General features: G+C 46.7%; 2 protein-coding genes across 2 annotated transcripts; one reads left to right on the top strand and one right to left on the bottom strand.

Annotated features, from left to right (window-relative positions):
* Window positions 1-145: 145 nt before the first annotated feature.
* On the bottom strand, window positions 146-10,250 carry pigb (phosphatidylinositol glycan anchor biosynthesis class B). The gene is made up of 11 exons (XM_062963405.1): window positions 10,033-10,250; window positions 9,366-9,483; window positions 9,142-9,246; window positions 6,253-6,386; window positions 5,250-5,393; window positions 4,973-5,024; window positions 3,437-3,654; window positions 3,262-3,326; window positions 1,529-1,769; window positions 1,236-1,428; window positions 146-409 (listed from the first exon to the last, which is right to left on the bottom strand). The coding sequence occupies exons 1-11, from the start codon at window positions 10,248-10,250 to the stop codon at window positions 284-286; spliced, it is 1,614 nt and encodes a 537-aa protein (XP_062819475.1). The 3' UTR covers window positions 146-283.
* A 73-nt stretch (window positions 10,251-10,323) lies between these two features.
* On the top strand, window positions 10,324-11,655 carry pigbos1 (PIGB opposite strand 1). Its single transcript, XM_016998943.2, has 2 exons — window positions 10,324-10,779; window positions 11,469-11,655. Exon 1 carries the CDS (start codon window positions 10,324-10,326, stop codon window positions 10,540-10,542), a length of 219 nt encoding a protein of 72 aa, XP_016854432.2. The 3' UTR covers window positions 10,543-10,779; window positions 11,469-11,655.
* Window positions 11,656-14,174: the final 2,519 nt, after the last annotated feature.

Here is a 14,174-nt window from a genome sequence, read left to right as displayed (position 1 = left end):
GGCGGGGGGGGGGCCGAGGTTGGCCCGTGCCTGAGCCCACCCCCCGTCCCTTCCCTGCCGACTCCTTTGCGTCTGTGGGCCGCTGTCCGACCTGCACTGGACTTCCTTCTTGCACAGCCCGGTGGAAGGAAGAATAAAGACGTGGTTGGGGGAAAACAAAGCAGAGTCCTGTTCTTTATCAAACTTGGCCTCGCTGCAGAGAGCGTCCCGGGATCCGGTTGCAGGGAAGGTCTCCTCCTCCTCCTCCTCCTCCTCCTCCTCCTCCCTTGCGCCCGGCTGCGCCTCAGCTCCCTTTCGGGTCCCGCTCGTAGAGGTCCACGTGGCTCCCGACCCGCCCTTGCGGCAGGTGCGTGTGGAAGAAGGCGGCGCGGTGCTTGTAGCCGTGCGCACAGAGGAAGGGGCCGATCTCCTGCGGGAAGAGAACAGGCTCCATCATGCCTCCAGTTGGGCCCCAAAGAACACCGTCAGTTGCCCAACCTCGTTCTGTTGCCAAATACATGTGTTTGAATGCTCACGGAGTCATAGAAATCTCTGGGGGCCAAATAATTGTCAAATTATTACCACATTACAGGTGCTGCCTGCTAAGAAATACTGTCTCTGTGTGTGTGTGTGTGATGGCTGGATGGCTATCTGTCGGGGGTGCTTTGAATGCGATTTCCTGCTTCTTGGCAGAATGGGGTTGGACTGGATGGCCCATGAGGTCTCTTCCAACTCTACTATTATATGATTCTATGATCTATATATATATATAGGGTGTGTGTATATATATATGCATGAATTGTAGTTCTTGAATTAAAATGTACTTTTTCCTGTATAAAACTTCCCTCTGTATATATATATGTGTGTGTATGTATATGTGTATATATACACACACACACATATATATACATACACACACACACACAAATATACTAAAGAAACTCAGTAAATTGATGTTTCTTGGAGGCAGCCTTACTAGATGGCAACTAAATCAGTGCGGCTTTCCAACATGGAAAGGTTCCCTACTCAATACTACTACTACTACTACTACTACTAAGAATAATAATAATAATAATAATAATAAATGTATGACCTGCCTCTGCTTTGGTTGGAGGCAGTTGGGCAGAACACAGTTAAATACACCTATAAAACTACACCTGGAAGCAGAGCTACGATGCACTTGGGGCACCTCCAAGGAAGGCACAGCCAGGCCATGGAGGAGGTGTAATTCCCCGGCCTGTGGGTGCACGACCCACCTTCTGGAGGCCCCGGAAGAGGGCCAGGTGTGTGGGGGGCGGCGTGGAGGAGGCGTTGGCTGTGCCGAACTCCCGCTGGAGCCACGGGAGGGGGGCGGCGTAGAAGGCGTCGGCCTCGTCCTGGTAGTCGGCCCTTCCGTCCAGGTCGGGGGGGCACTGCAGGAAGCGCATCTGCAGCGGGCAGTGGATGTGGCTGCAAGAGGAGGAGGAGGAGGAGGAGGCAGAGGGGCCTCAGAGGAGGCAGGCCACCCAGGCCAGCCCCCACCCCCACCCGGACCCGGACCCCTCCTCACCTGTAGAAGGGGGTGGAGTGGCAGGGCATCAGCATCAGGACGGAGGGCGGGCCCCGCTGCTGCTGCTGCTGGGGGGGAGAGGGAGAGGGAGGGGGGCAGAGGCCGCGCAGGTGGGCCATGAGGTCCAGGGTCCCGCGCTGGTGCACCAGGCCCAGGTAGAGCGCCAGCAGCGCATTGGAGGCCAGCAGGGCCCCGGCCGACACCGCCCTCCTCCCCTTGCGCAGCCCGTGCAGCGCACGCCCTGCCAGAGGAGAAGCAGAGACCGTCAGGCATCGAGGGGAGGAACAGGAGGCAATGGGGGGCAAGCTTGGCATTTGGGGGGTCAACATTCAACAAAAAACCTCGCATGACTTGGGTGGTGTGTCACTTCGAGAGAAAAAAAACCATAATTTCGCAATATATATAGTTTAAATAACAAAAGTATATAATTGTAATATATAACTGTATTTAATAAATCAAAAACTATTTACTGCCATTATTTCCAGGTACAACAATCTATGGGACCTCTTGCAGTTTCCACGCTGATTTCTCTCTATTCTAGTTTCAATATAGTCATGAATAATTAATAATATATTAATAATATAATAGTAATAATATAATAATATACTACAATAATAATATAATAATAGAATGATATCTAAATGTAATGTGCATAATTCCCATGGAGTAAACAACAAAACCACTGGACCAAATCACACCAAATTTGGCCACAAAAGACATTAGTCATCCGATCAATCTGCATGCGGCAGCGTGTCAGCAAAAATGGCTAGGCGTGTCAGTGCTGACACGCGTGTCATAGGTTGGCCATCACTGACATAAGGGATATGGAAGGGACACATGCCTCCTACATACGGGAGTTCATTTCCCCACCTTGGACATTCCACTGATAGGTCAGCCTCACATGACTCGTTTCCAACAGACCTCACAACCTCTGAGGATGCCTGCCATAGATGTGGGTGGAACGTCAGGAGAGAATGCTTCTGTGAGTGTTTATATATGTATGTGAGTGTTTATATATATATATATATATACACACAATATATAATAATTATAACATATTGTATATGCATATAATATTCATAATATTATATTGTAATACGATATAATACTAATACAATATAATAACATTAATTATATGTTATATTTTACATGTAATATTACTAATAATATTACAACATATTGATACAGTACAATATAGTAATTTATTACCAGTATTGTACTACACTAATATAATATTGTATGTAAATTTAATTTGTAAGCCGCTCTGAGTCCCCTTCGGGGTGAGAAGGGCGGGATATAAATGTAGCTAATAAATAAATAAACATGGCAAGACAGCCCAGAAAACTCACAGCAACCCACCATGAAAACCTTCAACGATCCATAAACTTTGTTTTTGTGGCTGCTGTAAATTAGATCGAATCAGTTTGCTGAGTTTTCTGGGATGCCTGGCCATGTTCCCCAGTAATATTTTGTCAGAGGTTTGTTCAGAGGTCTGTTGGGAACGAGGCAAGTGGAGTGTTGTGTATATACCTGTGGAATAACGTACCAAGAAGGGGCAGCTTGGAAGTCCCTGAACAGAGTGGAGTGGGCAGATGGAGAGACAACCTGGCAGAAGGGCATGACCTAGAAGAATCCTCCACCTTCCGCCCTGTATTCACCCAAACTGCTTAATTGAACAGGAAGAGGAAATTGTTCCAATGTGGTTCCGTGGTGTGTTTGAACCGAGCGCTTACCGCAGAAGAGCATGGCGAGGGGCAGCACCGGGAGGAGGAAGCGGAACTCCTTGTGGCTCAAGGCGCTGCAAACAGAGAGGGCGGGCGGACCGTCGGGTCAGGGGCTGCCTTGCTCTCCCCACCCGGCCCCAGTGCCCCCCCCCCCCCAACGCAGCCCCCCCCCCGCAAGGCCCACCTGTAGGCGCCCACCGTCCAGAGGATGAGGGCCAGGAGCAGGCGGTGGGGGGCCCTCCTCGGGGCCCGGAGGCATCCCAGCAGGAAGAGGGGCAGGTGGGGGCCCAGGATGGCCGGCAGGCCCTGCGTCCAGTACCAGTGCCACGCGTGGGAGCCGTAGAAGGAGCCCCCGCCCGTCAGCACATTGAAGCGCAGGAAGTTCAGCTGCACCACCACCCACTGCAGGAGGGAAGGAAGGAAGGAGAGAGAAACTTCTTCGTGGTCTCTGTGAAATCGCACCTAGGGGTCTGCAAATTTCACAGATGACCACTCAAAGAAACACAGATATTGGAAAAAGAAAGAAATTCCGGAGTTGAGTTGCTGGCTAAATAAGGTTTTGGAAATAATGAATATGGATAAATTGACGTATTTGCTAAAAAAAAATTACGGCATTCCAAAAAAGCAAACAAACTGGGACTTGATAAAAAAAAATTTGGTTGAAAGGCAAATGAGGGTGCTAATTTAACTCTAAAAGAGATTTTGTGGATAATGATTGAAGGTAAAGAAGAGGCCGACACCAAAGAAGAAAGTATGAACAGACAAACAAACGAATCAAAGAAAGTAACTTTTTAAAGTATCTGTGTAAGAGGGAAGTGACGAGTTTTATTTTTAATTTTTTAATTTTTATCATTATTTCTGTTGTTGTTTTTTCTTCTTCTCTCTTTTTTCTTCCTATTTACTCATTGCACCTCTTTTTCTAAAAACCTTATGTGTTCTCACACTCTCACTGTAAATTTTATTTGGAAATTCAATAAAAACTATTCCAAAAAAAAAAAAGAAACACGGTGACAGGTAAGCAACCATATATTCAGGGTTGTTGTGTGTTTTCTGGGCTGTATGGCCATGTTCCAGAAGTATTCTCTCCTGATGTTTCACCCACATCTATGGCAGGCATCCTCAGAGGTTGCCTGCCATAGATGTGGGCGAAACATCAGGAGAGAATACTTCTGGAACATGGCCATACAGCCCAGAAAACACACAACAACCCTGTGATTCTGGCCCGTGAAAGCCTTCGATAACACATTAACCATATACAGTAGAGTCTCACTTATCCAAGCCTCGCTTATCCAACGTTCTGGATTATCCAAGCCATTTTTGCAATCAATGTTTTCAATATATTGTGATATTTTGGTGCTAAATTCATAAATATAGTAATTACAACATAACATTACTGCCTATTGAACTACTGCTTCTGTCAAATTTGTTGTATAGTATGATGTTTTGGTGCTTAATTTGTAAAATCATAACCTAATTTGATGTTTAATAGGCTTTTCTTTAATCCCTCCTTATTATCCAAGATATTTGCTTATCCAAGCTTCTGCCGGCCCATTTAGCTTGGATAAGTGAGACTCTACTGTATTCATTGTGATCTCTGTGAAATTGCACATATAGGAAACAACCCATATGTGTGAATTTGAACTTGAAGAAACATAGTTAGAGGTAAGCAAGGCCCCGTTGGTCAGAAGGGGCCTGGACCCTTCCCCGAAGGCACGCTTACCTTGCCGTAGAACATCCGGTCAAGGACCAAAGAGCTGCCCAGAGTGACCAGGCTGCAAAGGAAGGAGGAGAAAATGTACACTTGCTGGGAAGTGACCCAAATCCCTGACTCGAGGCCAAAACACCTTTCGGGAGGGCCCAAGTTGGCCCATGCCTGGCCCATACAGCACCAAGTCAAACACCAAGGCACACAACATGCGAACGCAAATGAACAAGTGTTTGGTTGGAGCAAAGAGGGAGAGGGCAGAGCATCCCGACATTCCAAGGGTGGGACTCACCCCACGGAGAGGCAGCGGAGGAGGAGGCGGAGGCGCCCCTCGGGGGTCTCGGTCCAGAAGTGCCAGAGCACCAGCGGGGCCCACAGGATGGCCGCTGTCGGGCGGATGATGAAGGCCACGGCCGCCAGGGTCAAGTACCGGACGCTGGGAGAGGAAAGGGTTTGGGGTCATTGCATTCTTCCTACAAGCGAGGAAAGCCCGCTCTCAGCCTCTAAATAATAATTATAGTCCACCCACAGCAGAAAATACAGTAATTACTACAAAGTATGAAAGAATTAATACTCTCAAGACTTTACTGTGGTTCTTTTACAGGGAGGGTCTTTTGTTTGGGCTTACAAAATGGTAAATTACAAAATTGCATCAGCTGGAGGACCCTCCCCGCAATAACATGCTATGCTAGTTTTATTTATATATATATATATATGTGTGTGTGTGTGTGTGTGTGTGTGTGTATGTATTTATATGTGTATGTGTACACACACACATATATATATGTGTGTGTGTATATGTATTTATATGTGTATGTGTACACACACACACATATATATGTGTGTGTGTTTATGTATGTATATATATATACACACACACAATATAATTTAAAATAATATATAATAATTATAACATATTATATATACATATAATAGTCATATTATATTGCAATATGATATAATACTAATAATACAATATAATATTAATTATATATTATATTTTACATGTAATATTACTCATAATATTACAATATACTGATACAGTACAGTATAGTAATTTATTACCAGTATTGTACTATGCTAGTATAATATTGTATGTAAATTTAATTTGTAAGCCGCTCTGAGTCCCCTTTGGGGTGAGAAAGAAGGGCGGCATATAAATGTAGCTAATAAATAAATAAATAGTAAAGCCTTGAGAGTAAGGTGCTGTGGGGAGACTATACACTGCCTTGCGGCCACTGTGGGGCCGGCCACCCGCCCTCCTGCCCTTTGCCCAGAAGGAGCCCCTCCCTCACCTGCTGACCCCCGATGGGGTGCCCGGCACGGGGTAGAAGGAGAGGGCGATGGTGCCGAGCGCGGCCTCCGTGGCGTTGGTCAGCGTCCGGGTGCAGCAGAACCAGGTGAACCAGGAGCAGAGCTGGCAGAAGACCTGCACACGCCCGGCAGGGCCCAGAAGAGGTCAGTTCTGCTCTCTGAACGGAACTGACTCCAACTCCCACCATTCCTAACAGCAAATGTATATATATATATACACACACACACACACGTTTGGATAGATACCCTGTTTCCCCTAAAATAAGACATCCTCAGAAAATAAGACCTAGTAGAGGTTTTGCTGAATTGCTAAATATAAGGCCTCCCCCGAAAGTAAGACCTAGCAAAGGTTTTGTTTGGAAGCATGGCCAACAAACAGAACACCAGAGCAGGCTGGATTGGTAAATGTACCATTATTTACATGTACAACACATAGAGTGTTGTACATGTAAATAATGGTAGTAACAAGAAATTCTTGATAGGATTCACAGTTTGTCTGGTTATGCTGGTTTGTGATGACAACTCCTGTACAGTATATAATAAATGTTCATTTTTTTTGTTCAACAATAAATGTGAATTCTTCCTCATGGAAAAATAAGACATCCCCTGAAAATTAGACCTAGTGCATCTTTGGGAGCAAAAATTAATATAAGACACTGTCTTATTTTCAGGGAAACACGGTAGATATAAGACAGATAGATATTATCTGTGTATACAGTGTGTGTGTGTATACATATATATATATATATATATATATATATATATATATATATATGCGTGTTTGGATAGATATACATGGCTAGATGGATAGATAGACACTCTGTATATATATATACGTACATACAGTACATATGTGCGTTGGTATGATAGATATTCAGCTATTGTGTATGTATATATATATATACATACATTATACAGTAGTCTCACTTATCTAACATAAATGGGCCGGCAGAACGTTGGATAAGCGAATATGTTGGATAATAAGGAGAGATTAAAAAAAAAAGCCTATTAAACATCAAATTAGGTTATGATATTACAAATTAAGCACCAGAACATCATGTTATACAACAAATTTGACAGAAAAAGTAGTTCAATACGCAGTAATGCTATGTTGTAATTACTGTATTTATGAATTTAGCACCAAAATATCACGATATATTGAAAACATTGACTACAAAAATGGCTTGAATTATCCAGAAACTTGGATAAGCGAGGCTTGGATAAGTGAGACTCTACTGTATATGTGTGTTTGGATAGATATACATGGCTAGATGGATAGATAGACTGTGTGTATATATCATCATCATCATCATCATCATTTAATTACTTATTAATCGCCCTCCATCCAAGATGCTCTAGGAGATTTACAAGCTAAATTGTAAAGGATAAAATATATACGTACATACAGTACATATGCATGTTGGTGAGATAGATATTCAGCTATTGTGTGTGTGTGATACATTATATATGTGTGTGTGGTTGGATGGATGGATATTCTCTATGTGTATACACACACACATACATATACATACTGTATATATATATATATATGTGTGTGTGTGTGTGTGTGTGTGTGTGTGTGTGTGTGCTTGGTTCGATAGATACATAGAAATATACTCTATGTATAGAGTATATACTACAGTAGAGTCTCACTTATCCAACATAAATGGGCCGGCAGAAAGTTGAATAAGCGAATATGTTGGATAATAAGGAGAGATTTAAAAAAAGCCTATTAAACATCAAAATAGGTTAAGATTTTACAAATTAAGCACCAAAACATCATGTTATACAACAAATTTGACAGAAAAAGTAGTTCATTACACATTAATGCTATGCAGTAATTACTGTATTTACGAATTTAGCACCAAAATATCACGATATATTGAAAACATTGACTACAAAAATGGCTTGGATAATCCAGAACGTTGGATAAGTGAGTGTTGGATAAGTGAGACTCTACTGTATGTATATATATATATATATATATATGTATGTGTGTGGTTGGATAGATAGATATTCTCTATGTGTATATATACACCCACACATATACATACTGTATATATATGTGTGGTTTGCTCAATAGATACATAGAAATATACTCTATACATAGTATATATTATATATATTGTTTCAATATATGGATAGATATTCTTTAAGTGCGTATATATATGTACAGTATGTGTGTGTGTATTTGGCTAGAGAGACAGACATTCTCTGTGTGTATACAGTATATATACACGTGTCTTTAGATAGATATAAACAGATATTCTTGATGTGTGTGTGTGTGTATATATATATATATATATATACAGTATATATGTGTATGTGTGTGTTTGGATAGAAAGATATAGATTTTTTTCTGTATATTTGCAATATATATATATGTGTGTGTGCATGTTTGGATATATATAGATACGTATTCTCTATGGGTATGAGCCCCGGTGGCAAAGTGTGTTAAAGCGCTGAGCTGCTGAACTTGCGGACCAAAAGGTCCCAGGTTCAAATCCCGGGAGTGGAATGAGCTCCCACTGTTAGCTCCAGCTCCTGCCAACCTAGCAGTTCGAAAACATGCCAATGTGAGTAGATCAATAGGTACTGCTCCGGTGGGAAGGTAACGGCGTGGCTTAGAAATGGAGATGAGCACCAGAGTCCCAGAGTCGGTCACGACTGGACTTCACGTCAGGGGAAACCTTTACCTTATATATATATATATATATGCATGTTTAGATATAGATAGATAGATATTCTCTATGGATATGTATATACATAAAGTATATATGTGTGTGTGTGTGTTTGGATAAATAGATAAATAGTCTATGTGTGTGTGTATAGGTATGTATGTATGTGTATGTATGGGGGGGGGGACTCACCACCCAGGGGGCCACGGCGGGGCCTTCTATCCGCTTGGCCAGGAAGTAGAGCCGCACGTCGGCCACGGCCGCCAGCAGGGCCTGGGCCAGGCGCGGGAGCCAGACCTGCGGGAGGAGGAGGAGGAGGAGGCGCGGGCTCAGCCCTCGGGGTTCCCTCCTGGGCGCGTGGAGAGGGGCGCGGGGCCTGCTGCGCGGGCGGGAGGGAGGGAGGACAAGACACTCACCAGGAGGGGCGCGCGGTCCGTCCCCAGCAGCTCCAGCGCCTTGTAGAGCCCGGCCAGGGCCAGCGGGTAGAGGGCGCTGCGCAGGCCCCGCGCCCACTCCCACGTCAGGAAACCGTACGTGAGGGAGACGCTCAGGAAGGCAGCCGTTTGGGATTCCTCTCACAAGGCCTCCTCTCTGCCCCGCCCCCTCTCCCAGCCTCGGCTCCCATTGGCGGAGTCAACCCAGCCCGGACCCGCTCCTTTTCTAGCCTCGATTCCCATTGGTCAACCAACCCTATCCCGGCCCGCCCCTTTGCTAGCCTCGATTCCCATTGGTCAACCAGCCCTATCCCGGCCCGCCCCTTTTCTAGCCTCGATTCCCAATGGTCAACCAACCCTATCCCGGCCCGCCCCTTTTCTAGCCTCCTTCCCCATTGGCGTAGTAAACTCAGCGAGGTCCCGCCCCTTTCCCAGCCTTCTGACCCCAGCCCGGCCCCGGTTCCCATTGGCGTAGTAACCCTATCCCGACCCCGCCTCCTTTCAAGCCTCGGTTCCTATTGGTAGATTGAAGCCATCCCGGTCCCGCCCCCTTCCCAGCCTTGGTTCCCATTGGCGGAGTAGTGCCATCCTAGCCCCGCCCCCTCCCCATCCTCGGCCTCCCATTGCTCACCTCACCCTGAAAGGATATCGGAAGGCGGCCCGGTGCGCGACTTCCAGCGCCTGCCAGTACTCGTCGGGGACGAAGCTGGTCTGGACCAGGAAGGCGTTCAGGAGCCGCAGCGCCGTGACCAAGAAGGCCAAGCGTACCCACGACGACGACGCCGCCACGGGGCTCTCCAAACCGGGCCCACGCGGCGCCCGCTTCCGCTTCCGGAGACGTGCTTCTGACTCGGCGGCCGCCGCCATCACCGTACAGCAAAACCTCGCGTGGGATCTCGCGATACTTCCGGGGCAGGACAGGGAAGCTTAACCAATCGTGATGTTCCGTGGGCGGGGCTTCCCGCAGTTGCTCCTGGCCGCCATTTTGGGCGTCTCCAGCGGCGTCTACGTCTGGAAGCCCGTTTTCCAGAAAGAGGAGGCGGAGCGGGAAGAGGCAGGCCCCGCCCAGAAAGGGGAGGAGCGGATGGAGGCAGGCCCCGCCCAGAAAGGGGAGGAGCGGAAGGAGGCAGGCCCCGCCCAGAAAGGGGAGGAGCGCTAGCACGACACGCGTCGGGAAAGAGCGCCCTGCGCGTCTGAATGGCGTTCCTCGCCTCCAGGGCCCCTCGGTGCGTGTTTCGGGCTGTGGAAGGAAGAACCCGCCTCGGGAGGCGCCGCGGCGTGGAAACCTAGAGATGGAGCCCCGCCTGGGCAGGACTGGCCCGAGACGAGGCTCCCTCCCTGCCGCAAGGGACGCCGGGAGCTGTAGTCCGGAAGTAGGCTGCTAATAAATGCGCTGGTGGGTCTGGAGATTGTTTGTGTTTCTTCATCTGCTCCCTTGATGTATTCTCACAGAAATACTAGACCACTCTCACAACCACACAGGGAAGCCACTGAAACCATTCCCCTGACATTCAGCCCAGTCCTGTCCAACTCGAGGGATCGGTTCTCATCTCCATTTCTGAGCCGGCGTTGTCCGTAGACACCTCCAAGGTCATGTGGCCACTGGCATGACTGCATGCTGCGCCGTTACAGTAATAATAATAATTTTATTGTTGTACCCCGCCTCCATCTCCCCAAAGGGACTCGGAGCGGCTTACATGGGGACGAGCCCAATCAAGATAGTTAAAATATAAAATATGAACATACTATGTACATACATGGTACATAGAAGTGAATTAACAATAACATTTGGGAGGGGTTTTTTGTCTAGGGTAACCCTTACAGTACCTATTCATCTACTCACATTTGTATGTTTTCGAACTGCTTGGTTGGCAGAAGCTGGGGCTAACTGCGGGAGCTCACCCTGCTCCCCAGATTCGAACCACCGACCTCCCGGTCAGCAAGTACAGCAGCTCAGTGGTTTAACCTGCTGCACCACTCCATAATGGAACAGTACATTGTGTTATATGAATATACACACACAGATTATTAGTATTATAGATACTTATAGATTATTAGTATTATTGTTATTTTACGTATCTACAGGTCATCCCTGATTGCAAATGTCCGACTTGCAAACAACTGAGGGGCAAACCTGAGGAAGCCTGCCATAGATGTGAGCGAAATGTCAGGAGAGAATGCTTCTGGAACACGGCCAGACAGCCCGGAAAACACACAACAACCTTGAAAGCCTTCGACAACATATATTATAATAGTACTATTCTCATTATTATACTATTTATTTTATTTATTTATTTACATCATTTCTACCCCGCCCTTGTCACCCGTAGGGACTCAGGGCAGCTTACAACAAACAGCAAATTCCATTGCCCCAAAAACACATTCAATAAATAGTGGCAGTTCAATAAAACAATAACAATACCAAAATCAATTAAAAGTTATATTAACGCTATTAAAACGTGAATTATAAAAAAATATTAAAATGTGTGAGTACTATATTATTATTACCAGCTGTTAGGACTTTTGGGACAAAGTCCAAAACACCTGGAGGGAGAGATATATCTATATATAAAAGAGTGATGGCATCACGGCGACCCACAAAACAACAAAAGTACAGGCCCCCCCAACCTCGAAATTTGACGACACAACCCCTCATCCACGGCTCTAGGTTGATACAACAAAAAGAAGAAAAATAAAGTCCTAATTAGAGAGAGAGGAATAATTGCTTTTATCCAATTGCTGCCAGTTAGAAGGCTAAGCCCCTTCTCCTAGCAAGCCAATAAAAAATAATAAAAAACACTAAAAAAATAATTAAACACACTAAAAAATTAATATAATAAAATACTATAATAACAGAAAATAACTAAAACTAATACAAGAAAATAATAAAATATAATAAAAAGATAACTTACAATAAAATTAATTAAAAAATACAAATAACGTCAAATAAAAATTATACAACAATTTTTAACCAATACCACCACCACTTTGCCACAGCAACGCGTGGCCGGGCACAGCTAGTTGTGTATATAATACTTTCTGTGACTTGCTCCTTGCACAAGAAGTGCCCCAAAAGGCCCAAACTGCCACTTTAATAGAGTTTCTCCACTCTTTCATGAAATATTTCCAAATATTTTTCATTCTTCCCTTGCATCCCAGCCTGTGGCAGGGGAGGAAGAGAGGAAGGGCCAAGGGGTGTTTGTGTTGGGCAAGCGGCGCAGCAGAAGAGGAAGCAGTGCCGTAACACCGGCAGGAAGTGGGGTTGCGAAGCAGCAACGGCAGCCAAGTCCCACGGATGGAAAGGGACTGCTTCCCTTTGCTCCCCTTCTTTCCATCCTTCCTTCCTTCTTCCTTGAGGTCCAAGGGAGGCCCCTTCTGCAAGGGGAGGGCCGTGGGGCTGGCACAGGAGCTCCCCATCACTTGACCAGGGCAGCCAGAAGCACATGACAAGCAGCTGAGAGTCATTAGGAACCTCTCTCTCTCTCTCTCTCTCTCTCTGCCTGTTGCCTGCCTGCTCTGGGGTTTGGGACCCGCCGCTGGGCCCCCTCCCTCCAAGAAGCAAGGCCGATGGACCGGACCCTGACCCAGAGACCCACCGCCGCTGTTGCCTTCCTCCGACCCTTCCTCTTCCTCCTGTAGTGCCAGTCTTCCGTCCGCCCGTCCTTGCTTCCTCCCACAGGTAAGGAAAAGGATGCCGTAAGGAGGAGGGAACAAACTTGCTCTCTGCTCCCTTGGAGACTAGGACTCTGAGCAATCCCGGGAAAGGAGATTCCAGCTGAACATTAGGAAGAACTTCCTCACTGTTCAACAGTGGAACTCTCTTCCTCAGAGTCCAGCAGAGGCTGGATGGCCATCTCTTGAGGTTGCTTTGATAGTGCTTTTCCTGCATGCAAGGGGGTTGGACTAGATGATCCATGCTCTGTTATTCTATGATTCCTCTCTCTCCCTGTTTGGTCTGCACCGCAGGAAGGCATCAGAAGGCTCCTTGTAGGCAGAGGCCTCAATCCGGGGAGGAATAAGGTGGAAGGCAAGGATCCGGGCGGGACAGACCCCCGCGAGGCAGTGGGATCTCCTCTTCAGAGCAAGAGCAATGCAGACACATCTGTTGGTGGCCCGCTGTGGCTTGCCGGTGTGTTGGGATTGCAAAGAGCCACAAACGGACCGCGTGTCGGTTCTGCAAGGGTGGCAAGAGAAGCCCTTGTGGGCACTCACTTCCCCCTCCGCCCTGGCTCCATCCCTCTCTTCCCAGGACCGTAATGCTCTTAGTCGGAGGAGAGATCAAAGGCCACTTTGTTGGTGCTGCTCCTTAATCGAGTTCCCACCAGGCTGAAGAAAGAAGCCCTTCTTTATGAAACAGGGATCATATGATGCGGGCCTGGAGCTCGGACGGCTCTCCTCCTGGCAAGGAAACCGCAGAGAGGGATCCTGCCCTGCTTCCGCTTTGAAGTTTGCAAAGGCGAGGCAGAGAAAGGGGTCAGGGAGAAGGAGGAGAAGAAGTGTGGGGTGGAGAGGGGTGGGCCGGAGGGAGAGGCCTCGCTCGGGCCCCTTCACCCAGAGAAGCAGGAGCAAAAGATAAGCCACAGCCGCCCTGTTTCCTTCCTTCCTGGCCAGGGATCGCACACAGGCTTGGGTCTGAGTAAGTAAATATACCCGTAACGATTCAAGTTTCATGTGCCATTGAATCTAATGCGCACCTCCATTTTCAAAACCCTGGAACCAAAGAAAGGATTTGCTGCCGAATGCAACGCAGAGAGGCAAAAAGTGTGCTCTTTGTCATTGGCCATTACAGTT

This window comes from Anolis carolinensis, unplaced genomic scaffold (assembly GCF_035594765.1).
Source record: "Anolis carolinensis isolate JA03-04 unplaced genomic scaffold, rAnoCar3.1.pri scaffold_11, whole genome shotgun sequence".
Classification (NCBI taxonomy): domain Eukaryota; kingdom Metazoa; phylum Chordata; class Lepidosauria; order Squamata; family Dactyloidae; genus Anolis; species Anolis carolinensis.
The sequence above is the reverse complement of the archived record's forward strand: the minus strand, read 5'-3'. Positions and strand labels throughout refer to the sequence as shown.